Source organism: Lepidochelys kempii, chromosome 23 (assembly GCF_965140265.1).
Source record: "Lepidochelys kempii isolate rLepKem1 chromosome 23, rLepKem1.hap2, whole genome shotgun sequence".
In the NCBI taxonomy this organism is placed as follows: domain Eukaryota; kingdom Metazoa; phylum Chordata; order Testudines; family Cheloniidae; genus Lepidochelys; species Lepidochelys kempii.
Genome location: NC_133278.1, coordinates 1,614,853 through 1,640,102, shown reverse-complemented (window position 1 = coordinate 1,640,102; position 25,250 = coordinate 1,614,853). Strand labels below are relative to the sequence as shown.

At 55.9% G+C, this 25,250-nt stretch overlaps 2 protein-coding genes across 2 annotated transcripts; both read left to right on the top strand.

Annotated features, from left to right (window-relative positions):
* Positions 1-1,090: 1,090 nt before the first annotated feature.
* LOC140902367 (cytochrome P450 2A13-like) lies at positions 1,091-6,329 on the top strand. The gene is made up of 4 exons (XM_073322385.1): positions 1,091-1,385; positions 4,116-4,265; positions 5,583-5,932; positions 6,306-6,329. Exons 1-4 carry the CDS (start codon positions 1,091-1,093, stop codon positions 6,327-6,329), a joined length of 819 nt encoding a protein of 272 aa, XP_073178486.1.
* Positions 6,330-12,217: 5,888 nt separating this feature from the next.
* Positions 12,218-21,981, top strand: LOC140901969 (cytochrome P450 2A13-like). The gene is made up of 9 exons (XM_073321479.1): positions 12,218-12,512; positions 13,134-13,296; positions 14,082-14,231; positions 15,828-15,988; positions 16,297-16,473; positions 16,867-17,008; positions 17,396-17,583; positions 18,567-18,708; positions 20,035-21,981. Exons 1-9 carry the CDS (start codon positions 12,333-12,335, stop codon positions 20,214-20,216), a joined length of 1,485 nt encoding a protein of 494 aa, XP_073177580.1. The 5' UTR covers positions 12,218-12,332; the 3' UTR covers positions 20,217-21,981.
* The last annotated feature ends 3,269 nt before the right edge of the window (positions 21,982-25,250 follow it).

Sequence of the window (25,250 nt, the reverse complement as noted above, 5' to 3'; positions counted from 1 at the left end):
CTGCGGGGAGTTCAGGGCGTGGAGCGGGGGGTGCTGAATGCGTTGAGGGCAGACCCAGGAGGCACTGAAGCCAGGGAGGCTTGCCCTGGTGACAGATGCCCCGAGGGGTGTCACACGACCAGAGGGTCCCGTCTGGCTGCATTCAGAGCCCATGACAGGGTGCCAGGGGGCCAGACAATCACCAACATCCGTGTGCAGGCTGTTCTGGGCAGCCCCTGGCTCTCTGCTAGCCACAGCACTCTGCGCCATTTGCGATGCATCGGCAGGACTCTGGCGGGGACATTTCCCGGGCTTGGCTGGGGAACAAGGACGGCCACGGCTTCCTTTCGCCGGGCTGCACCAGCCGTTCACTTGGCCACCGCGGGAACAGAACCCTTCTGCTGAGTCCCAGGGGGATGGAGGCGGCTGCAGAGCGAGGGCGGTCCCACTGCCCGAGCGAGGAAGGGAGGGCCTGGTTAGCTAGCGGGAGGTGTCCCGCGTGGACGGGGTGCCAGGGGAAAGAGAGAGTGTGTGAGTGAGAGAGGGGCTTGAGGGATGGACAGACAGACACGAGGGTGACTTGCATTTGTTCAGCTGGAATAAAGCAGCCTCAAGGGTCAAAGGTGCTAAGATGACCCTGACACTGTCAACGTCCATTAACCCAGGTTTGGGGTTTGAGACGCAGGGACCTCAGCCTGCCTAGCCCCCCGGCAAATGTCATTAACAAGCCTTTAAACTTCTATTAACGCTGCAGGAAAGAAAGAAAAGAAAAAAAAACCCAGCGAAAGCCTCTGGAGTGTAAAGGGTTGAATTAACCTGTTTAAACCCTGACCCTTGGTCTTTGGTAGTTTTATGGGGGGTAACAGGGTCTCCTTTGTCTGTGACTCTGCGAACGAGAGGGGCTTTGACTCTGACTGCAGCCGGTGCTGCCATTGTTGGACTCTGATGCTGTTTTCTAGGAAACAACACAAGACAAACCCACACAAAAGGGGCCAGAAGAGACCGGCAAAGGCCAAAAATGCAGCTTGCAGCCTCCCAGCTGGAAAACCACAGGCGTGGCCCGCGGGGGAGTATGTGGGGGAGGCTGCTGAATTAGGGGAAGGGGACGGGGATGCATGAGGAGGGGGAGGGACAGCAGGTGCCCTGTGTTTGGGGGGCTGGGGTGGGGAAGAGGCCGGGGCTGGTAGATGGGAGTGAGGAGAGGGCAGACGTCTGCCTCCCCGACGCTCCGTCCCCGTCTCAGATCAGCGAGTGCTACGGCCCCGTCCACACCCTCCACCTGGGCCCCCGGGGGGGGGGGGTGCTGTGCGGCTACCAGGCGGTGAAGGAGGCCCTGCCGGACCAGGCCGAGGAGTTCAGCGGACGCGGGGAACAAGCCGCCTTCAGCTGGCTCTTCGAGGGCTACGGTCAGTCGCGTGCGCGGGAGGGGAGTGAGCCGGGGGTGGGGGCGCAGAGGGGGCAGCTCCCGGCCGGGGCTGCGTGGGCTCGGTGCTGAGCTGCTCCAGCTGGGGGGTGCCAAGCCGTCCTGCCACAGCTCAGGAGTGCGAGTCCCGCCGCAGGGCAGACGGAGCTCTCTGCTTAGCGTTCACCCCGGATCGTCCTCTCGCACCACGCAGCCTTAATGTGGGGTCACAGGCAGTCCCCTGGGCTCCTCCGATCTAGGGCTGCAACCCCTCCAGGACTGTCTTTAACGAGCCACATGCCGAAACCTCCAGGAATACGTCCAACCACAATGGGCTGCCCTACTCCGCTGTCTCGCCGCCCAGGTGAGCCCGCCTGTGTGACAGATGGTCCCTTACGCCAAGAATCACAGCACTGCTCAGGTTACTCCCAAGGGACCATCCCGCACCCCTTGCCTGTTTCACATTAGGTCTCTCCCCAGGGCTGACGCTTGTAGCCAGGTCGGAAGAGTTATTAACTAGGGAAAGGAAACGAGAGAGACGCTTACAAGGTTAAAGCAGGTAAATGCAGAGACACACAAGTGCGTTCCAATCATAAGTTTCAAAGAGTAACAGCAATGTCTAGGGGTCCTCAGCCCGGGGGACACAGAGGTACCCCAGCTCTGCCAGGGGTCTGTCTTCTAGAGCCTGGCCTCGTTTTACAACGGGCTACATAAAAAGCGCTCGCGAGGTCCATACAAACTAAAATGTCAGACGGCCGGTTTATATTGCTCTATGGACTATCCACTGAGACTTCAGTGCCATATTTATATTCCAACTGATTTATTCCATAATTACATAATAAAAACGAGAAAGTCGGCCACTTGTCAGTAACAGTGCGGCTGGGACCCTTTTTTGTATTTCTGTGTCTGATTTTGTCAGCAAGTCGTTTTTAAAGGAGCTGAAACTTGGGGTATGCAAGACAGACCAGGCTCCTGAAAGGGGGACAGTCGTTTGGAAAGGTCGAGAGCCACTGGAAGCAAAATCTCTCCGTCCTTTAAGGCTAACCCAGACTAAGCAGTGGGGATCGTTTGTTTATGCCGCGTGATCCTTGCCCCTCTGAATTCAACCAGCATAAAGAGCCAGCTCTTCCTGGTTAGGGCTTTTTATTCCTTTCCCCCTCTGCACTGGGAGCTGCAAACTCAGGTGGCGGAAGGAATTCCCCTGCTTGACTCATCGGCGGCGTGGAGTGGGGAAAGTCTCTGGTCCTCTTTGATGTTCTGCCCAAGTTTGTCTTTTTGTAGATGGGCCTTGCAGGCAGGGCAGGACATGACAGACCTTCTGTGGGAGATCGGCACTGTGGTTACTGTCTCTCTCCTGTCTGGAGAGCTACACCGTCACAGCGGCTCACAATACAAATGCTTAAATAGGGCCGTACACCATGGGACACACACGTTCCAGGTGAGACGAATGCAGCCAGCAGTCTACAGCTGTGGAATCAGAGGGGAAAGTAAGCCGGAACAGTCCCTGAACCGGAACAGAGCCGGTGCGCCATGCCGGACCGGACCGGCTTCCCCAGGCCAGGGATTCAAAGGGCCAGGGGCTCCGGGCAGCAAGCGGAGCCCTCGGCCCTTTAAATTCCCACCAGAGCCCCGCTGCAGGACCCCTGGGGTAGCGGCAATGGGGCTCCCGTGGTGATTTAAAGGGCCAGGGGCTCGTGGCCACTGCAAGCCCTGGGCCTTTTAAATCTCCACCAGAGCCCTGGGGCAGCAGCTGGTAGCTCCAGTGATGATTTAAAGGGCCCGGGGATTTATGGCCCCGCCTCTTCCGGTTGAGGCCCCACCCCCTGCGCAGGACTCCGGCGTACTGGTCAGTCCTTTAAGTTACTTTCACCCCTGGGTGGAATAAAGTCGAATCACCAAACCCATTTTTTGGATTCTAATCCCTATTTTAACAATACTCGCCCACAGCTGAGCCAGCCTGGTTCCAGCCAGGCAGTTGTCAGGGATCCACCGAGGCCTGGGGTCCTTGGCATGAGCTGGCATCTGCTTTGCCCGCGTCGCAAGGTCGGGTGGGGGGGGGTGTCTGGCTGGGCCGTTCCCAGCATCTGCGAAATTATTTGCTGTCTTCATGCAGCCGCCGATCGAAGCAGGGAGCAGCCTCCTACCTGCTTGATTCTCAGAGCTGGGGAACTCATGGAAAGTTGGAGGGGGAAAAATAGTGGCAATATGACCGGGGATATTGCTCCACAATTCCCCACCACGCACGTGTGTGTGTGTGCCCAGGTGCACGCACGCCCCCCCCCCACATTTGGGGGGGCACGAATTGTTTGTTAAGGTGATATGCTTCTACAGCACCCAGCGTAATGGGATCCTGGCTTCTAGCTGCTCCCACGGTACAGTTAATACATAAAAAGAACAGGAGGACTTGGGGCACCTCAGAGACTAACCAATTTATTTGAGCATGAGCATCCGATGAAGTGGGCTGTAGCTCACGAAAGCTCATGCTCAACTAAATTGGTTAGTCTCTAAGGTGCCACGAGTCCTCCTTTTCTTTTTGCGAATACAGACTAACACGGCTGCTGCTCTGAAACCAGTTAATACATAAAGTCCCAGCCCAGCTCTGGGCAGAATCCACCCGGGGAAAAGGTTCTCATTAGCAGCCCCTTCTGGCTGATTGCGTTCTGTCTCTGCTAACCCACCCCCTCGCCTGCATCATGTTCTGGGTAGGAAACATGCCTTGCGCCCTCCCCCCCAGGAGCATCCTTCCGCGACGGGGAGAGAGCGAAGCAGCTGCGCCGATTCTCCATCACCACGCTGAGGAACTTCGGGGTGGGGAAGCGAGGCATCGAGGAGCGGATCCTGGAGGAGACTCGTTTCCTGCTGGAAGCCTTGCGGGGCATGAAAGGTTGGTCAGTGTCCTGTTCCTCCGGTGCCGGGGCCACGTGAGTCGGGGGCCAGACCCCCAGCTGGTGCGAACCGCCCATAGCTCCGTGACAGTCAATGGGGCCAGACCCCCAGCTGGTGCGAATTGTCACCGTTCCATTGACCTCGACACCAGTTACACACAGAGGTTCTTACCTGTGGACCTTTGCAAAGATGGTCAGTGTCATAACATCCACTGCGCCAATGGGGAAACTGAGTCACAGAGCGGGGAGGGACCCTACCCAAGGCCAGTGAGTGGGGTTCTAGCCTAGGACTTAAGATGTGGGCTCAATTCCCTGCTCCCCCGAAGATTGCCTGTCTTAGTCTGGGTGGCTGGGAGGGGAGGTGCTGCGGCAGCCAGGGGGACAGACCGCAGCAGAGCCAGGAACAGAGCTGGCGGCTCACGAGGGCGGGGACAGTTCTACCCCCCTGCTCCCACTGCACGACGCTGAGTCTCCAGGTGCAATGTAGCCAGGTGTGAACACGGCAGGTAGCAGCTGCAGGATCAGGACAGGAGTGACTCGGGGGGCTATGGGATCCATGGAGGGGAGACGGTCCGTGGCACAGCCCCCCAGCTCACATGTGCCCCACCTGTCACGGAGTCCCTGGGCGATGCTCTGGAACTGCTCCCCGTGAAGCCAGTCAGGACTCTGGGGAGTCTCCTCTCTGGGAGCAGCCTGTCTGCAGGACACACAGCTCACCCGGCTTCCACCTTCCTGGGTCTGACCTCGGAGCATTCAGCATCCTCTGCCCCTCCGTGCGCTTCCCACAGCGAGTCCACCCAGGCAGGGTCCTGGGGAAGCCAGAGGGTCCTGCCCCCCAACTCCGCAGTCAGACGTGACTCTCAGCCAGCCAGTAAAACAGAGGTTTATTAAACGACAGGAACATGGTCTAACACAGAGCTTGCAGGTGCAGAGAACAGGATCCCTCAGCCGGGTCCATCTTGGGGGGGCAGTGAGCCAGACAACCACGTCTGCCCTTCACTCCACGTCCCCAGCCAGCCCCAAACTGAAAACTTCTCACCTGATTCCTTTGTTCTCCAACCCTTTAGCTCTCACCTTGCAGGTGGGAAGGGCCAGGCCCTCAGTGGCCAGGAAACAGGGTGTCGGCCATTCTCTGTGTCCAGACCCCTGCACGCACCTGCCCTCTAGGACTCTGCAACCATCATACACCCTTATCCCACCACCTAGATACTTAAGAACTGCCTAGGGGAAACTGAGGCACCCCCACACTATTCAGAGGAAACATTAAGAACAGTCCCGCTTCGTCACACCACCCAACTCTGGTTGTACCCCCCTAGGTTTGCCCTTTGACCCCACCTACTTCCTGAGCCGCACGGTCTCCAACGTCATCAGCTCCGTGGTCTTCGGGGACCGGTTTGACTACGAGGACAAGGAGTTCCCCTCCCTGCTCTCCATGTGTCGCGGAGTGTGGGGGAGTCCAGGCCCTGCACCCCCGGTCCAGGCATTCACGGAGACTCTCAGCCAGCCAGTAAAACAGAAGGTTTATTGGACAACAGGGACACAGCCCAAAATAAAGCTTGTGGGGTACACTCAGTCACAGCTCGGCAGCGAGTTTGACATGGGAGCAGGGTCCTGTGTGTGTCGCTCCATCGTGATTCAAAGGAAGCCGACGGTCAGGGAATGCCGGGTCAGTGTGGCTATGGCAAACTCAAATGCCCGGGATTGTATTCTGAGTTCTGTTCACCCGGCGTCAATCCAGAGTCACTCCCTGCCTGCAGGGGGGGCAGGGCCGGATCCTGATCTCAGCTCCCATGGGATCAATCCAGAGTCACTCCCTGCCTGCAGGGGGGGGCAGGGCCGGATCCTGATCTCAGCTCCCATGGGATCAATCCAGAGTCACTCCCTGACTGCAGTGGGGAGATTTGATAAGACTCTTTCATATCCACTCTTAGTCGTCTCTTTTCCAAGCTGAAAAGGCCCAGTCTTCTCTCCGCATACGGAATCTGTTCCAGACCCCTAATGATTTTTGTTGCTCTTCTCTGTACCTTTTTCGATTCCAGTCTATCCTTTTTGAGATGGTGTGACCAGACCTACTCGCCAGTCACCGTCAAAGCCAATTTTAGAAGAACTTAATGAGGCTGTTAAGAATGCTGGAGACACAACTCGGTTTCTGTGAACCAACATGGCTGTGGCATCCTACTTTCTATTTAAGCAAGAGATACCACACACTGCAAACTGGAGGCCAATGTTAAGTGCATGGTCACTTGTTCATCCTGAAGTGGGACACTGGTTCCAAACAAGACCGGCAAATGCTCACTGTCTTTCTGCAAAAAACTCAGCTGACTCTCTTGAAACGTGGTGCAACAGTGAAAGACTCGGGAGTTGAAAAAGAGAAGAATTCTCTCACTATATTCAAACTATGAGCATACATGGCCGACAAATGCACCAATGCGAATAGGCATCAAGTATTAAGTCGTTGCGTACGTTATCTTGCTGTCCGTGGTCGGCCAGTAGATGCACTCTAGGTGTTCAGGTACGAGAAGACACATCAGCTGCATCTGTGACATCTTAGAAGAGTTAAATGCTTGTCAGTGGGACCCCGAAGAGACGGCTGCTTGTGCGTTTGGTGGAGCTACAAACCTCTCTGGAAGACACAGTGGAGCACAAGCTTTGCTCAGAGAAAAGTGTAACCCTGGTCTCTCCCATGCACCCTGCAGAGGCCACCCACTCCAGCTAGCACTAGTACCAGCTGCAGAGTCTTCAAAAGACATTTAAAAAGCCACAAACTGAATGGCGTTGTTATACTCTTTTTATTCAGCAAGAGTCCAAAAGGACTGAACATTTTGGAAACAAATAGAAGATACACTGGGACTGAGGGTCAAATGAGTCCAATCTGGGAAAGCCCGCTGGCTTTCTCATGAGTGATTCTTGGCAGTTGTCTTAAAATTACTGCAACCGTTATTACTGGCTTTAGAAAGTATCCACTGAGATAGGACAGATCTAAGTAGTGAGGCTGGTGGACTCCTTTTGTTACCAAGTTCAGAGAAGACTGTCGCCTTCCTCTCTCTTGTAAGTCTACTGTTGAAACCACTTGGATCATTAAACAATGTCATCCAGGCATCTGCTACAACAGGAGTCGATCTTTGTCCAGAAATAGAAGCTACCCTTGGATCAATCCGAGAGCTATCCATTGGAAAAGTGCTGGAAGAAGCAAAGACTTCAGTCCAGAAGCTGACTAATGAAGGTACTTATATTGACTCCATAAGCGAAGAGGACAAGAAGTGTTTGTTAAGCCAGCTGAAAAAGTACAAAGACTTGATTCTTACAAATCTACAATAGAGATTTCTGGGTTCTATTCAACCTCCATGTAGCTTTTACAGATGCCTGTCTTATAAAACACCGACAGGTGCATGGAGTGAGGCACGACCAGCCATGGGGCTGCCATGTGCTCAGGGCAGAATAGAGAATTTGAACACAGAGTGGAATATCATAGGATGATCGAATGAAGATTTAACTTCAGCTTCTTTATCATCACTAGTGGCTCGATCCGATCTTTACGCCCTGTTTCCTGGGATGAAAGTCGGAATTTCATCTCTTGCTTCTCCCAGTCACAACGGCTACAGCTGAGCATATTTTTCCCTCATTGAATAGAATTTTGTGTTCTGAAAGAAGTCACCTCTGGCCTGGTCAGGAGCATGTCATGAAGGACTGGAAGTACCAGACACACAAGAAGACACCAAAGAGTGCAAAATTGCAACACGAAACCAAGAGGGATGTAGATGTCGTGCTTCATAGTAGGCTTAAGTAGCCAGCTTTAATTTTTGTGATGGTTTTAAAACATGAGTGAAATCTAAGAAAATGGTCGTGAAACATTTTTCAGTTTTTACTATGGTGCCACACATCCCACGTTCGCCCTCACAGTCTCAACTCTCATCAGCCCTCACCCCACCCCCCCGAATATTCCAACACCCCCCCCTAATTTCAATTCCTGGGGAAAACACTGGTTGGGCCTTGGAGAAAAGAGAGCGATTTACAGCAAAGAGCTGAAATGTGGGTAGTGGAATCCTGGGGCAGGGGGTTCAGGACACAAAACATGTTTAAAATAAAGGGGAAAAAGGACTCCTAGATTCAGTATGAATCCAGGATGTTTGAGACGTGTGTTTAAATACAATGGAGCTTACTCAACCCTTTTGAGCTGATTTGATTTAAGCACCTCCTTCTGAAATAGCCTGGTGACTATTGCCTTCACTGAGTCCATAGACCTCAGTCTAGATGTCATTATGTCCACCAAGGTTGATGACATTAGTTATCAGTGATGAGGTTTGCTGGGCGTTGACCCGCAGCAACGGGGGGGGGGGGGGATGGTGAGCTCTGATTATTGTATTAAATGAAATAAACCGCTAGGGTTCAGGCTTCCTAGTAACTCAAAGTCCTTAAAAGTTTAAAAATAAGATAGCTTCAAAACCAGTCAAGGGTCAGGCTGCAGGGTTCACCCATCCTTGTATCAAATCAGAACGTGCGGCACGAATGCTCAGACATTGGTGAGTGATGAGGATTCGTAAGGTGGTTACCATGGTTGCACCAGCTCCATTTTTATTTAAAAACAAGACCTGAACTTTGAGCAGGAAAGAAACATGTTTAAAATGAAAAAAACACCCTAAGTCGTTGGTTCCCTGACACCTGCAAGGCCCCCCGGCCGGAGAGGGAACACGGACACCAAGGAGCGCTGTGAGTGGTGATTTCATCCTGTGAGAAGGCCCTGCAGTGCTCTGCTTTGTCACTGGAAAGAAGGAAATGTCTTTTCACTGAAAGTTAGCCCAAAGCATCCCAGTTGTGCAGACAATTTAATTTTCACCCGCAGATCACAAAAGGGAAGGTTTGGGGAGAGGCTGCGTAAATTCCTCATGTCACTATTAGTGCCGAGTTGTAGTGATCAGCTCAGCCTGCTGGCTACAGACTTGGACGTTACGCTGGTTTGAAACAAAGAGTTAGGATGGTATGAAAACCAGAGGGTTTTTTTGGGAGGGGGAGACTGTCTCCTTATAACAGAAACTATCTTGACCAGAATGGCTGCTGCAGGACTGCAAGACGAGCTGGGTTTCTTGCTTTTTGAACTCTGAAAATGTATATTCGATAATGTCACTCTTTGTCCGTGCCCTTCTTGCAAATAATGAGAGATGTCTTTATTGCTGTGTGGTCTGTTTAGCCTGGCTATTTCCCCCCAGGCAGGTAAAACCCCATGTTAAGTATCGTGTTGCTTAATATGTTTAGGAAACAACAGCAGCAAGAAAACCCTGGTCTTACCCAGCTTGTACAGGGGCTTGATGTACTGAGGGAATAATATTAACTAAACTGCTGCTTGTTCTTTAACCCAAAGGCCCAAATACACGTGGGGGGAAGAGAGAATAACCCTGTGCCAGCCTCCCTTTACCCTGTGGTGGAAGGGAACTTTCTGCAATTGGCTTTTAAATGTGGCGGGGGGGTTAAAAATGGGTCTTTAAAAAGTAATTTTCAAGGTTTAAATTGTTGTTTGTGATTTAGGGCCTGTTAGGGTTCCGCCCCCACTCTGAACTCTGGGGTACAGATGTGGGGACCCGCATGAAAGACCCCCTGAGCTTATTCTTACCAACTTAGGTTAAAACATCCCCAAGGCACAGATTCCTTTCTTGCCTTGGGATCGCTGCCACCACCAAGTGATTTAACCAACACTCAGGGAAAGGACCACTTGGAGTCCTATTCCCCCAAAATATTTCCCCAAGCCCTTCCACCCCCTTTCCTGGGGAGGCTTAGAAGAATACCCTAACCAACTGGTTACAAAATGATCAGACCCAACCCCCTGGGTCTTGGAACAATGGAAAAATCACTCCAGTTCCTAAAAAGAAGGATTTTATTTAAAGAGAAAAAGGTAAAAGAATCCCCTCTGTAAACTTGGCCTGGTAGTTAATCTTACAGAGTGGCAGAAAATTCAAAGAGCCCAGGGGAACCCCCTCTCACTTTAGTCTCAAAGTTACAACAAAACAGGGATAAACCTCCCTCTAGCAAAGGGAAAATTCACAAGGTGAGAAAACAAAGATAAACTAATCCACCTTGCCTGGCTGTTACTTACAAGTTTGAAACATGAGAGACTTGTTTAGAAAGATTTGGAGAACATGGATTCATTTCCAGTCCCTCTTAGTCCCAAGAGCAAACAAACACACAAACAAAGAACCCAAATAAAGCCTCTCCCCCGCAAGATTTGAAAGTATCTTTTGTCTCCATTGGTTCCTTTGGTCAGGTGCCAACCAGGTTACTTGAGCTTCTTAACCCCTTACACCAGGGACTGGGTCAGGAGGCTCCTTCCAGTCCAATGTCTTCGGCTGAAACTTTTCCAGCCTCAGGTATCCAATAACCCCCCCCCCCGCACCGATGTTTAGTCAACTATGATACCAGTCAGCTCTGTGTTCTTGGGGAACCAGGGTGCAGTATCCAGCCTGTCTGACTCATGAAAGACACCCCCCCCCCCCAGCCTCTCCTTAAACCAAAACCCATCAGAGAAAAAACTTGCAGAGAGCAATGAAGGGCAGATGGGAGACACACCTTGACCCCTCCTGACAAGGGTGACAAGATTAAGAGATCTCCATTAGCATACTGAACGGAAAACAGAGACAACTCCCCATGCCTCATCTGAAAGATGGGACAAGGAGACATCTCAATTTGCATACAGAATGGAGAGCAGAGAACTGCACTGAACTCTGGGACCAGAAAAGCTGGAAAGCACTGCATCCTGGGGGATCTCTGCTCCAGATGTTAATGAACCCACACCTGCACACACCCAGCTCAGCAGTTATCAGACCAATTCGAGTAATAAATCCTTTATTGGTATCCAAAATACTGAAGCAGCCCAGTTGCATTGTGAGCTCCCTGCAAGAAAACACCACCCAGAGCCAAGAGTGATCAGCTCCTATTGTCTAGCCTAAAGAAAACCCTTGAGTCATCTGTTTACCTATAAACTTATCTAGTGTTCTCCCTTGAACCATTGTTGTTTCTCTACAAAAACCCCGACCCATGTTCCTGTAAGCGTTCTGACGCATGGACCCAAACTCTGTCTCAGCTGCACTGGGATTCCATCTCCTGAGTGATCGTGGTGGGGGCTCTGCCTGTCTCCAGCACTCAGGACCCTGAGCTACCTCCATCAACTGGGAACCCCGACCTGTTCAAGCTCCATGGAGTGGGTGAGATCCCCCTCTCTCTTCTCTTTCTCTGTTTTCTTTTCTACCTCAGGTATTAACCTTTCATAATGTAACTGTTATGTTGGTTTAGCCCTCCTTGTGTAGTTATCACTATTATTCAATGAATAACTTTTATGGTTAAGCTGGTTGCTTCCCTCTCTCTCTCTGAACTTTACTTTTTTGGGTTTTTAGCTTCCCCCATTTACTCTGCAGCAGCGCTCCTTGTACCGAAGCTGAAGATCCCTGTAGTGCCAAAAATCCTGTGGGTTTGCTCATCAGGTGGGTTACGGCCAGTACAATTGTGACGTGAAAGTGAGGACAGGGACGTGTTAAACCTGCGGCATATAAGGGAGGGGATCAGCTAAAAGCGGTGCTTGATCCAGCCCATTGAGTACAGGGACATAGAAGGGGGTCAGCTTGAGAGGGCTGATTGACGCGGTCCGGGGGAACCGAGGTCCTGCAGGATAGCTCCATTGGGAGGGGACTTGCAGAAGGACGGAGGGGCGCTCCATAGGAACACACAAGTGACACAAGCAGTATGTTAACAGAATTACAGAACCTCCCCCCCACAGCGTACCCCAAAGGAACGGGCACATCTGGTAACCACTGGAAAAACTTCCCTGCTGTAAACTGGGGGTGGCCCGGTGGGAGGACAGACAAACAAACTGACCTTGCTCCAGCCTCTGTGCCCCGGGAATCCTGAATCCCTCATTCTACCAGCCCTACCCCGGGGTTGGAGGGAAGCCAGGCCTCAGTTGCACAAGTGGCTTACGCAAGAGAGGCACCGATGCCAGGGTCCCTGCTGGCCGGCTATATAACCGCCCGCAGCGCTGGACCACGGGAGAAGGGCAGCGGAGCGGGGGAGGCTCCCAGCCAGCCATGGATCCCCTGGGAGCCATCAGCCTGTTCCTGGTCATCTGCCTCTCCTGCCTCCTGCTCCTCTCCACCTGGCGGCAACTGCAGGGCCGGGGGGAAATGCCCCCGGGGCCCACCCCGCTGCCCCTCCTCGGGAACCTGCTGCAGGTCGACCTCAGCAACATGCGCAAGTCGCTCATGAAGGTAGGTGGGCTTTTCCCGGGACGTCCCCGGGGCACCCGGGCGGCCTGAGCCCTCAACAGCGCCACAGATAATGTGGCCAACCCCCCAGGATTGGCCCAGAGTCTCCAGGAATTAAAGATTAATCTTTCATTAAAGATTATGCCATGTGATGAAATCTGTAGGAATGCGTCCAACCAAAATTGGCAACCCTACCTCAGAGCCTCCGACCTGCTCAGTCTTTAGGAACTTTTATTAATTCTCGGTGACAAGCTTGACCCCGGGTATCGCTGCATGGAGAGGGGGACCTGTGCAGGGGGGAAGCGCAGGGGATAGTGGGGGGGGGCAGAGGTGGGGCAGGGAGGAAGGGCAGGCTGTGGGGGGGAGGGGCAAGGGTTAGGGGTGTGAGGAGAGGGGGATCATGGGGTGGGGGGGCGTGGGAAGGGAAAGGTGATGGGATGGGACGGGGTTGTAGAAGGGGAGGGGATGGTGGGTGGATGGGGAGGGGTTGGTGTATAGGAGGGGGGAGAGGTGAAGCCTGGGGCTTGGGGTTGCTCTGTGGGGGGCGAGGAGGGGCAGGGAGCTTCTCTGCGTGTCCCCAACGCTCTGTCCCCGCGTCTCATGGCATCTCCGTGTCCTTGGCAGATCAGCGAGCGCTACGGCCCCGTCTACACCCTCCACCTGGGCCCCCGGCGGGTGGTGGTGCTGTGCGGCTACCAGGCGTTGAAGGAGGCCCTGCTGGACCAGGCCGAGGACTTCGGCGGGCGCGGGAAACAAGCCACCTTCGACTGGATCTTCCGTGGCTACGGTCCGTGGGAGGGGAGCCAGCTGGGGGGCACAGAGAGGGCAGCTCCTGGCCGGGGCAGAGTCACTTCGTCCCGACCTGCTCCATCGGGGGACGTGCCCAAAACCTGGGGCAGGGCAGAGCAGGGGGCTGGCTGGGCCGTTCCCCGCAATCCCGGAAATAGTTCCTGGCTTTATGCAACCACCGATCGATGCAGGGAGCAGCCTCCCTCCTGTTACGTCCTGGGAGACGGATCCACCGCTCCGCTTCGCCAGGCCGCGCAAGGGAAGCGTCTCAGCTCAGTTGCCCAACTGTAGAGCGGGTCCAAAGGCAATTTTTTAGGGGCAAAAGCTCTCCTTTGGGGGGGAAATCAATAAAATTCCCTCCCCTTCTCTATTTCATTTGGTGTTGTTTCCATTTGTTTCCAGAGAAACCCGCCTGGAAGTTAAGGAACGAGGGGATAAAAAATGAAAAAGTGGAGACCGCAGAGACATATGAAAGTGCGGTGGGGGAGGGGGACGGGGGGAGCAAGGGACACGGGGTTTCCAGGAAATTCTGCACCATCCCCCCCCAGGGCGCGAACTGGCTCTTGGTGTTCTATGTTTGTTCAGCACCTAATGCCGTGGGGTCCCGGCCGCCAGCTGCCCCCACGATACAGCGAATAAAATAAATCCGCAGGCCAACTCGGGGCAGGACCGGCCTGGGGAACGGGTTCTCGTTAGCGTCCCCTCGTGGTTGATTGCATTGTGCCGCCGTTGGCAGTACCCCGCCTGGGCCCCCTGCACCATGGTCTGCTTCCTTCCCCCCAGGAGTGGCCTTCAGCAACGGGGAGAGAGCGAAGCAGCTGCGCCGATTCTCCATCACCACGCTGAGGAACTTCGGGGTGGGGAAGCGAGGCATCGAGGAGCGGATCCTGGAGGAGACTCGTTTCCTGCTGGAAGCCTTGCGGGGCACGAAAGGTTGGTCAGTGTCCTGTTCCTCCGGTGCCGGGGCCACGTGAGTCGGGGGCCAGACCCCCAGCTGGTGCGAACCCCCCATAGCTCCGTGACAGTCAATGGGGCCAGACCCCCAGCTGGTGCGAACTGCCCATAGCTCCGTGACAGTCAGTGGGGCCAAACCCCCAGCTGCTGTGAATTGTCATCACTCCGTTGACCTTGACACCAGTTTACACCAGCCGAGGTTCTTACCTGTGGACCTTTGTAAAGATGGTCAGTGTCATAACGCCCATTGTGCAGGTGGGGAAACTGAGTCACAGAGCGGGGAAGTGCTCACCCCGCAGGCCAGCGAGTGGGGTTCTCGCCTAGGAGGCATGGGCTCAACTCCCTGCTCTGCCCCGATTCGCAGGACCCCACTATAGGATGTATTACATAGACGGTGTATTTGAGGTGTCAGGACATGTGTAAAGCTGCCTGCGTGTCTGGCAGGGAAGGGGAACACCCAGGTAAACAACTGGGCCAGCAAACGAATCTCAGTGCGAGGCAGAAAAAGTGTTTGTGGCTATCGAATGAAGAACTTTGTAACTGCGTGTTTAAGGCTTGCACATCGGTGGGCTGATCTCTCGTGGACACTCCCGTAAACCGCACGCGGCTTGGGGTTGCTCTGGGATCCGCTGTGTTCTGGGTGACGGGGAAGCGGGTGAGGGGCTGGGCTCATTCTCCCCCACGCCACCTCGCTGCCTCTGCACGGTGCCGTGGGGCTGGGCCTCCAGGTACCCTTCAGCCAGGTGCCGGGGCACCATCGGCCCCCCCCACTGGCACGCAGTGCATTTTTTGGTGGCTCTCTCCTGGTACAAAAATAAAGGGGTAGGTCCAATGAGAAATCAAGATCCTGAGACTGACAGTCCCCCGGGCCAGTGGGGAGAGGCCACTGCTCAAGGTCAGCCTGATTGACGGGGCAGGCCAGCCAATGAGGGAGTCAAGAGCCCAGGAGTCCATCCTCCGTGTGAGCGGGAGCTGTCTGAACCAGAGGAGGGCAGAGCTAAGGGGAAAGGCAGAGCTGGGGAGCTGGAGCAGCCATGCCGAGGGGGAGCCACGGGGCCAGGGCCGGGATAGGAGAGGAAAAGGCGGTGAACGGGTCTCACATCCCACAGCCGGCCGGCGCGTGAGCTCTTTCCAGGTGTTGAATTCGGTTTGTATTTGGTTTGAACGTAATGCACGGCTCCGTGGGTCGGGGAAGCGGCTGGTGCGGAGCGAGGACCCCGCAGTGGGGACACCCTGGCCCCTCTCCGAAGTGACCACGATCAGAGTCAGGGTGCAGCCCCCCCAGAATCCGGGGCCCAGCCCTGTCGGGGTTACGAGGACTCTGCTGCGTGGGAGGGTGAAAGAAGTGGGAGCGGGAACCCGGATCCTGTGGCCAGCCCATTCCCCCGGGGCAGCACGTGTGCCAGAAAAGTTCCCCACCATAGCAGGACCGTTCCCCCACTGACACGTGTGAAGACGGCAGGCGGCGGGACGGGAGTGACTCGGCAGGCTGTGGGATCCGTGGAGGGGAGACGGTCCGTGGCACAGCCCCCCGGCTCACCTGTGCCCCACCCAACGCTGGCTGTACCCCCCTAGGTTTGCCCTTTGACCCCACCTACTTCCTGAGCCGCACGGTCTCCAACATCATCAGCTCCGTGGTCTTCGGGGACCGGTTCGACTACGAGGACAAGGAGTTCCTCTCCCTGCTCTACATGATCACCGAGAGCTTCCGCTTCACCGCCACGGCCTGGGGGCAGGTACAGGAGGCAGGAGGGGGGGCCCAGGCCACGTCCCACGGCACCGAGACCTGCCTGCCCCGGGGAGCGGGGGGGGGCGTGCTGGTTAGCTAGGGGAGCGGAGGGAGATGCGAGAATGCTGGGGGGGCAGCGAAGAGGAAAACCTGGGATCTGCAGTGATGGGTGTGAAATAGATAAAGGGGAATGTCGGGGGATGGACAGTGGGAATGGGCAGAGTTGAACAGACAGAGGGGTGTGTCCGGGGATGGACAGATCAGCTCTCAACCCACCCCATATTCAGTGGGGTCTTTGCTCTCTGTGCCCCCCAGCTCTACGAGATGTTCTCGGACACCATGCGCTACCTGCCCGGCCCCCAGCACAAAGCGTTCAAGGAGCTGGCAGGGCTGGAAAAGTTCATCAAGAGGAAGGTGAAGGCGAACCAGGAGACCCTGGACCCCAGCGCTCCTCGGGATTTCATCGACTGCTTCCTGGTCAAAATGCAGCAGGTACCGGCAGTAGCCGGAAGGGATGGCCTAGTGGGGTCAGCATCAGGCCTGAGAGACCAAACGGCCTGATTATAACCAGGGGTTCAACTTGTAATGGGGTCGGTTCAGGCCTCAAACCCTCTGGGGCAGAGAAATGGAGCCCCATAGATAGCTAGGAACAACAGGCTTGGGAGAAGGAACCAGGCTGGAACTCAGGAGATCTGGGCTCTGACCCACCATGTGGCCTTAGTCAAATCACTTTCCCCACCTGTACATGGGGATGGAGAGCCCTCCTCTGAGACTGTAAGCGCCTAGGAGCAGGGATTGTCTTTTGCTCCATTTTTGTACTGCGCCCTCAGTCACATCCCCAGAGTTCTCTCAAAAGTCCCTTTCTTCCCCTTTGGTCTTTCAAAGGAAAAGCAAAATCCTTCCTCTGAGTTTTCCCTGAAGAACATTGTTCTGACGGCGCTCACCTTGTTCTTCGCTGGGACGGAGACCATCAGCACCACCCTGCGCTATGGATTCCTCCTGCTGCTGAAACACCCAGAGATCGAAGGTAACTGGAAACGGGGGACAAAGGAAACACAAAGGGCCAGATCCTCAGCCGGTGTAAATCAGCCAGGCTCTGCTGAGGGCAGCGGCGGTTCCTCCATTTACACCAGCTCTGGATAGGGCCGGACAGTCACAGCTCGGCAGCGAGTTTGACATGGGAGCAGGGTCCTGTGTGAATGAAAGGAAGCCGACGGTCAGGGAATGCCGGGTCAGTGTGGCTATGGCAAACTGAAATGCCCGGGATTGTATTCTGAGCTCTGTTCACCCGGCATCAATCCAGAGTCACTCCCTGCCTGCAGGGGGGGCAGGGCCGGATCCTGATCTCAGCTCCCCGGGGGTCAATCCGGATTCGCACAGGGCCCCCCTTTGAGCCGTGCTGCCGTCTCTGCAGAGAGGATCCACGAGGAGATCGACCGGGTGATCGGGCGGAACCGCGCCCCGAGCATGGAGGACCGGATCCGGATGCCCTACACCAACGCCGTCATCCACGAGTTCCAGAGGTTCTGTGACGTCATCCCCATGGGCCTGGCGCGCCGGGTGACCCGGGACACCCAGTTCCGGGGATACACTCTTCCCAAGGTAGGCCCCTGGGGCGTCTGTCCCCCGCCCCGCCCCATGGCTGGGTCGGGCTCAGCATTGTCGCTCTCTCTGGATTCCGGCACAGTGCCACAGACAAGGCGGTGGACCAGGCCCGATGCTGCCTCTGGGAAGTCGTGTGATCTAGTGGGCACGGCACCGGAGACCTTGTTTCTATTCGCTGCTCGACTACTAACTCGGCGTGTGATCTAGGGTATCGCCCTCTGCCTCAGTTTCCCCCACATGTTAAATTAACGAATGGTGTTAATGGTTCCCCACCGTTTTTCTATTTACACCAAAGCTCTTTGGTAGAGGGAATATCGCTCCCTTTGTCCAGTGCCCAGCACGACGGGGCTCTGATGGCAGCTGGGGAGTCTGGGGCGGTACCGTAATACACCTAATAATAACATTCATAGATGTGGGTAAATACTCTGAGCCTGACTTCCAGTGCCACCTTAAAATCCACACTGTGGGTGCGGAAAGCCAGGAGGTTCACGCTGGGTATAGTGTATAGGCCAGCGCCGCGGCTGGTGTACATGAGCATAGGCACAGCCTCTGAGGACCTGGCCCAGTATTATTCACATTTACATTTTGTATTCCCATCATGCCGAGGAGCCCCAGTCACGGACCAGGACCCCCCCAACCCCCCGCGCTCGGTGCTGTACAAATAGCCACAAAAGACACCACCCCACAGAGCTTAAATTTTAAGTATTAATCTGCAGGAGCAGCCTGGTTCAGTGGTGAGAACGGGGAGTCTGGACTCCTGGGTTCCCTTCCCCGTTCCGGGAGGAGCAGAGGGCATTGGGAGACACGTGCCAAGATGTGAACTTTGGATTTTTGCCTGACCAGGCTCCTGCAATTTAATATTTGCGTTTGCTGCAAATTCCTCCAATGGCTAAAAACCGACCCTGAATTGTGCCCCAGCATCCAGTGCTGTGGGTTATCGGCGTTTAATCGTTGCTGTTTGTCACCGTCTCTTTCCCCAGGGGACGGAGGTGTACCCGGTGCTGGGATCCGTGCTGTATGACCCCTCGCAATTCAGCAGCCCCGACACCTTCGACCCCAGCCATTTCCTGGATGGGGACGGCCAGTTTAAGAAGAACGACGCCTTCGTGCCCTTCTCAATAGGTACGAATCCCTTAGCAGAGCTCGGTTCCGAGCGTCCCAAGCAGCGAGATCTAGGCCTGGCTCAGCCCCCCGGCTGCTAGATCTCACCCTGCTGAGCTGAATTTGTGTACAGAGAATTGTGAGGCCAGATCCTCAGGCGGTGTAAATCAGTGCCACTCCATTGGAGTCAGTGGGGCAAGATCCTCAGCTGGTGTAAATCAATGTCACTCCATTGCGGTCAAGGGGGCTGTTCACTCACACGCAGGGGTCAGTGTGCACTGAAGTCCCATGGGGAAGCAGGACCTTGTGAGCTCTTTGGGGCAGGGACTGTCTCTCCCTGTGGGTCTGTCCAGAGCCTAGCACAATGGTGCCCTGAACTCGGGTGAGGCCGACAGACACACCTGGGGTCATTATCATCTGTGGGCCACCCCACAGGAGTAGCTTGGTTCTTTTTCTCGTTTTGGCTCGATCGTTTGCTCCTCACACCAGTGAATACAAGTCTCCCAATGGTGCGATTGGGCGTGTTCCTGCCCAGGGAGCCATGGGGAACATGGCCCAGGAGTAGACCGGTGACGTTACCTCTGAATGCAGCATTGGTGAGACCGGGACTGGGACACCGTGTCCAGTTCTGGTATCCACGCCTCACACAAGGTGCTGACAAACTGGAAAGGGTTCAGAGGAGAGCAGCAGGCAGCATTGGAGGTCTGGAAAAGCTGCCAAACAGAAAGACTCCAGGAGCTGAGTGGAGAGGAGGTTAAGGGGTGGTTTGATCCCGGTCTATCAGCACCGCCTGGGAGGAGAACTGGGTTCTGACAGCAGCGGGGTCCCTAATCTAGCAAAGGCAGAATGGGAGCCAAAGACCGAAAGCTGAAGCTTGGTGATAAATTCCAACTCGAAATAAAGGGCAAATTTTTAACACTGGGGGAATTAGCCCTGGAACAGCTTCCCAGGAGTCGGGGGGGCCGTTCTCCATCGCTTGGACGCTGCAGATCCAGGCTCGCTGCCTTTCCGGAAGAGATGCTTTAATTAAACACAAGTTGCTGGGCAAACTGCATGAGTAACTGGGTGAAACTGAATGGCGTGTGCTGGGCAGAGATCAGGCTAGATGATCCCAATAGGCCCTTCTGGCCAGAGAATCTGGGACCCGAGCGTGTTATTTCTCTGTTCTCCTGGGTCCTCGCAGTCCATCTGAGCTCAGTATCATTAAACAGAGTGGAAGGGGTAATTCTTCACTGGCACCTTTATCGGCGAAATGTGACCACGATGTCGCTAAATTGTTTGTGTCGGAAAGAAACGAGCCAAAACCCTCTGGCCGGGCCATGATGCCTCCTCTGTCTTCTCTCCTAGGGAAACGGTATTGTTTCGGGGAGATGCTGGCTATCATGGAACTCTTCCTCTTCCTCACCAGCATCCTGCAAAACTTCCGCTTCCGCTCCCCCGTCGAGCCCAAAGACATCGACATCTCCCCGAAGCTGATCGGGTTCGCCGCCCTGCCCCGCAGCTACGAGATCTGCCTGGTCCCGCGCTAGCCGCCCCGCGGAAACAGATGGGACTTCTCGGGGCAGCCTGGGGGAGGGAGGGAAAGGGCCAAATCTGGTGATGGGGAAGGAAAGACCTGGCCATGTATCATGTTGAGAACTGCGCCCATCAGGAGAAGGAGCCAAGAGGGTGAATCTCCTGGGGGAATCTGGCTGCTGTTTTCCAGCTGCACAAGGGAATGAGATCTCCCCTATGAGACACTGTCTCTGAGGGTACATCTACACGACACTCCTAACTCAACCTATAGTAGGCCGACTTACAGCCATGGTCATGTCCACCCGACCCTCACCAGGGGCGCTTCCCCCCGCCTAAGAGGGGCAGTGGCTGGGGGGGCTGAGAGCCCGGTCTGTCTGCTCTGCTGGCAGCTCCCTGCCAGGAGCCCAGCTGCCCCTCAGGCTGCCGACGGGCTGTTCCCCTGCTCTGCTCCCCGTTCCCCGTCAGGAGCAGGAGCAAGCCTCCTGGGGCTTCTCGGCCTCCCCCAGCCCACTCCCCGCCGGGAGCCAGGCAGCCTTGTCCATTTCACAGCTCACAAGGCTGCCCGGCTCCCGCAGGGGCCGCTTGGGCTTCTCACCCCGGCTCCCAGCTGGAAGCAGTGTCCAGCCACCCAGCTCTGCAGAGGAGCGGGGTTGGAGGGGAGGGACCTTCTTGTCAATTTCACTGCTCCTGCCATGAACTTGACAAGACAGCTGATGTAAAGGATGCCGTGTCTGTGGGCGTAGGAGGGCACTTACATCTGTGGGACCAGGCTGTAGTGTGGACGCTGACATAACGAGACCGACATAAGCTGCCTTATGTCGACCTAACGGTGTGGGGTAGACCAGGGCTCAGTCTCTCACACACACACACACACTCTGCAGAAGAGAAGAATGAGGGGGGATTTGATAGCTGCTTTCAACTGCCTGAAAGGGGGTTCCAGAGAGGATGGATCTGGACTGTTCTCAGTGGTGGCAGATGACAGGACAAGGAGTAATGGTCTCAAGTTGCAGTGGGGGAGTCTAGGTAGGATATTAGGGAAAACTATTTCACGAGGAGGGTGGTGAAGCACTGGAATGGGTTCCCTAGGGTGGCGGGGGAATCTCCATCCTTAGAAGTTTTCAAGGTCAGGCGTGACAAAGCCCTGGCTGGGATGGTTTAGTTGGGGATTGGTCCTGCTTTGAGCAGGGGGTTGGACTAGATGACCTCCTGAGGTCCCTTCCAACCCTGATATTCTATGATTCTATGACTCTCTTGTGATTACAATTCCATTCCAAGCATCTTGCAGATTGTGTGAAACTTTGGGGATCTTTCGATTTTGTGAAGATTGCGGGGTGGGGGGGGGAGTGATTTACAAACAGGTGGAATTTCAGGGCAGACAAATCTGTTGCCAGCCAAATTTCAAAATTCACAGTATCTTTCCAAAGTCCAATTTTGGGGCTTATCAGTTCAGGCTGTTTCGGGAGGGGTGGGGGAAATGAGTTGTGTTGAAATCCCACAGCTTTAATGGTGAATTTGGAGGTGAATGTTTGTGCTAGGCCCCAAACTCGACAGCTTCCCTTTTAAACAGAAACCTTTTCCCATAGCTTTACCATCCGACTGGCATATGACTTCAGATGGGGTGGCGATCATTCACGTGGGGGTGACAGGACTTGGGCTTGCTCTCTGCACTGGGATGAATCTGACCATGCCGCTGTCTCTCACTGGAGTGTGCGCCCGTCACTCAGTTACTGTCAGGGCAACCTCCACTGGTCATCCTTTTAAATAAAGCCTGCAATGCAACTCCCTCTTTCTCCTTTGTTGCCCGGTATTCACAGCCGCCGTTGTTGACAGCCTGGAGGAATATGCTCCTGGGGAAAATTCTGCTCTCCGTTATGTCTGTGTGTGACGATGTGACGCAGCAGGGAGGGGGGAGTGTTGACCTGGGAATGTGCCCTGGGGATGGGAGACCTGAGAGCCTGTCACCTGAGCCAGGAGGGGGAGGGGGAGGTGACACCTCTGCCCAGCAATGTGGACGGAGGCTGCAGCAGGGAACCTGCTGGGTGGGTTTAGTTTCAGTTTGGGGCTGGGGAGAGGAACACAGGGAACCCCAGGGCTGGGGTCTAAGCTCCCTGCTCCCCCAGAAGGACGTGATTGAGGGGTCCTGGTTGTACCCACAAGCTCTGTTTTGGACTGTGTTCCAGTTGTCCAATAAACCTTCTGTTTTACTGGCTGGCTGAGAGTCTCAGTGGATCCCAGGAAGAGGGGTGCAGGGCCTGGACTCCCCCACACTCCGTGACAACTGGTGGCAGCGGTGGGATCTACTGCACCCCGTGAACGGCGCTTCCTGCAGTAAGTGACTGGGGAGCAGTAAAACGAAGGGGAATTGACAGGGACCAGGCGTGCTGAAGATTCAGAGAGAGACGGTTTCGGGGGGCAGTTAACCCCTGGGAATGTGTGACCAGAGAGAAAGACTTTTGCAGTAACAGGGTCCCCCGGGGGATTGCAGCGAGCGGTCCCAGGGGCGGAGGAATCTGCAGCTCAACCCTGGCAAAGAGTCGGTGACCTCAAGAAGGACCGGCACACGAGGGGCTTTTCCTGGAAACCGTGGGAAGCTGCCCGGCCTGCGAGTGGCCAGCAGGGAGATGTACGCTAAACGCCTTAAGAGCGACCTGGTGGAGCTGTGCAGGCAGAGGGGGCTGCGCATCGGGAGGTCCACCAAGGAACAGCTGATTGCCCAGCTGGAGGAGAGGGATCGCTTGGATGACCCGATCCCTGTCCCTGAGGGAAGCTGCCCGGGGGACGCAGCGTGGGCCCTGGGGCCTGACCGGGCTGGGAGGGGTCAGACTGCTGCTGAGGACATCCCGAGACCCTTCCTACCTATGTCCGGGGGAGGGGTTGGGGGAAGCCCGGCGAATACCGAGGGCACCCTGACCCCGGCACCCAGCAGGGGATCCTCCCGGCGGAGCTCCCCATCCCTGGAGCGGAGGCGGCTGGAATGGGAGAGGGAGATGAAAATGAGGGAGCTGGAGGATCATGAAAAACAACGTCAACATGAGGAGAAACAACGTCAACATGAGCAGGAGGAGAAGGAGAGGGAGCGTCAGGAGAAGGAGAGGGAGCGTCAGGAGAAGGAGAAACAAAGACAGCATGAACTGGAGCTGGCCAGGCTGAGGAGCAGTGGGGCCCCGACTGCGGTGAGTGCGGGGGGACCCAAGACTGCAAGGAGCTTTGATAAGTGCTTCCTGGCCCAGCGTAAGGAGGGGAAGGACATGGATAGCTTCCTGACGGCCTTTGAGAATGCCTGTGAGCTGCACAGGGTTGACCCTGCAGACAGGCTCCAGTTCCTCACCCCCTTACTGGACCCCAAAGCCGTGGAGGTGTACAGCCGAATGACAGGGGCGGAGGCAGGGGACTATGAACTGTTCAAGCAGGCCCTGCTCCGTGAGTTTGGGCTGACCCCCGAGATGTACCGGAGAAGGTTCCGGAGTCAGCGTAAAACGCCTGAGGTCACCTACCTACAACTGGCCAACCGGATGCAGGGGTATGCCCGCAAGTGGACAGCTGGGGCCCGAGCTAAAGAGGACCTGCTTGACCTAATCGTACTGGAGCAACTGTATGATCAGTGCCCATCCGACCTGAGGCTGTGGTTGGTGGACAAAAAGCTCGAGAACCCCCAGCACGCAGGGCAGCTGGCCGACGAGTTTGTGAACAGTCGGTCAGGGGGTAGCCGGGAGGAGCCCCAAAAGAACAGGCCCCCCCGATGCAGAGAGAGAGTCACCAGGGGGCCTCCCAGCGGGGAAATAGGGAGAACCCCCTCCCACGGGGAACGCCTGGCGTCGGGCCCCTCCGACCCGCTCGAGGGGACCAACATGACCTGAGCTGCTATCACTGTGGCCAGAGAGGCCACGTACGGTCCCAGTGCCCAGGGCTCAGGGACAAACTGAGCAGACCCAACCTACCCAGGGTTAACTGGGTAGGGACCCAGCTGGACGAGGGGCAGACGACCCAGGAAAGGGGGCCTACCAGTTTACCACCTGCCCCGGAGGGAAGAGTACCCCAGGCCAGCTCCACCAGAGGGCTGGAGGCTCTGGACTCAGGGTGCTCAGTTTACAGGGTGGGCGCGGGGCTGTCCCTCCGGAGAGTGCCTTGTTCCCCTGGAGGTGGATGGGAGGAAGGTCAATGGATACTGGGATACGGGCGCGGAGGTGACGCTGGCCCGGCCCGAGGTGGTGGCCCCAGATCGGGTGGTGCCCAACACCTATCTGACCCTGACAGGGGTGGGCGGGACCCCATTTAAGGTGCCCGTGGCAAGGGTACACCTGAAATGGGGGGCCAAGGAGGGCCCCAAGGATGTGGGGGTACACCACCATTTGCCCACTGAAGTTTTGATGGGGGGAGACCTAGAGGACTGGCCAAGCAAGCCCCAGGCCGCCCTGGTTGTGACGCGTAGCCAGAGCCGGCGAGGGGCCCTGCGCCCTGACCTCGGGGAGGGTATCACACCGGAGGCGCAGGACCCTACCCTGGTGGGGAGGGAGGGCCGAGGGGCACGGCTCAGAGAGGCGGAGGCCTCAGACCTGGCCAGCGAGAGGGAACCGGGCCCCATCCCTTCCCCAGCCGCTGAGTTCCAGGCCGAGTTGAGGAAAGATCCCTCCTTGCGGAAGCTCAGGGACCTGGCCGACCTTGGTGTGGGACGGACCATGAGGAGAGGCTGCCAGGAGAGGTTCCTGTGGGAGAAGGGGTTCCTGTACCGAGAATGGGCTCCCACAAGGGAAGTAGAGTCCTGTGGGATCAGGAGGCAGCTGGTCGTCCCCCAGAAGTATTGCTGCAGGCTCCTGTACCTGGCCCATGACATCCCCCTCGCAGGGCACCAGGGAATCCGGCGCACCCGGCAGAGGTTGCTACAGAACTTTTACTGGCCCGGGGTCTTTACCACGGTCCGGCAGTATTGCCGATCCTGCGACCCCTGTCAGAGGGTGGGGAAGGCCCGGGACAAGGGGAAAGCGGCTTTGAGACCTTTGCCCATCACAGAGGAGCCTTTCCAGAAGGTGGCCATGGACATCGTGGGGCCT

Bases quoted from the DNA above. Each gene is read 5' to 3' on its own strand.
- LOC140902367 (XM_073322385.1), top strand. From the start codon at position 1,091: ATGCATGAGGAGGGGGAGGGACAGCAGGTGCCCTGTGTTTGGGGGGCT. The intron at 1,386-4,115 runs GTCAGTCGCGTG...CCTCCCCCCCAG, and splicing joins CTGGCTCTTCGAGGGCTACG to GAGCATCCTTCCGCGACGGG. The intron at 4,266-5,582 runs GTTGGTCAGTGT...GTACCCCCCTAG, and splicing joins AGCCTTGCGGGGCATGAAAG to GTTTGCCCTTTGACCCCACC.
- LOC140901969 (XM_073321479.1), top strand. From the start codon at position 12,333: ATGGATCCCCTGGGAGCCATCAGCCTGTTCCTGGTCATCTGCCTCTCC. The intron at 12,513-13,133 runs GTAGGTGGGCTT...TGTCCTTGGCAG, and splicing joins TGCGCAAGTCGCTCATGAAG to ATCAGCGAGCGCTACGGCCC. The intron at 13,297-14,081 runs GTCCGTGGGAGG...CCTTCCCCCCAG, and splicing joins CTGGATCTTCCGTGGCTACG to GAGTGGCCTTCAGCAACGGG.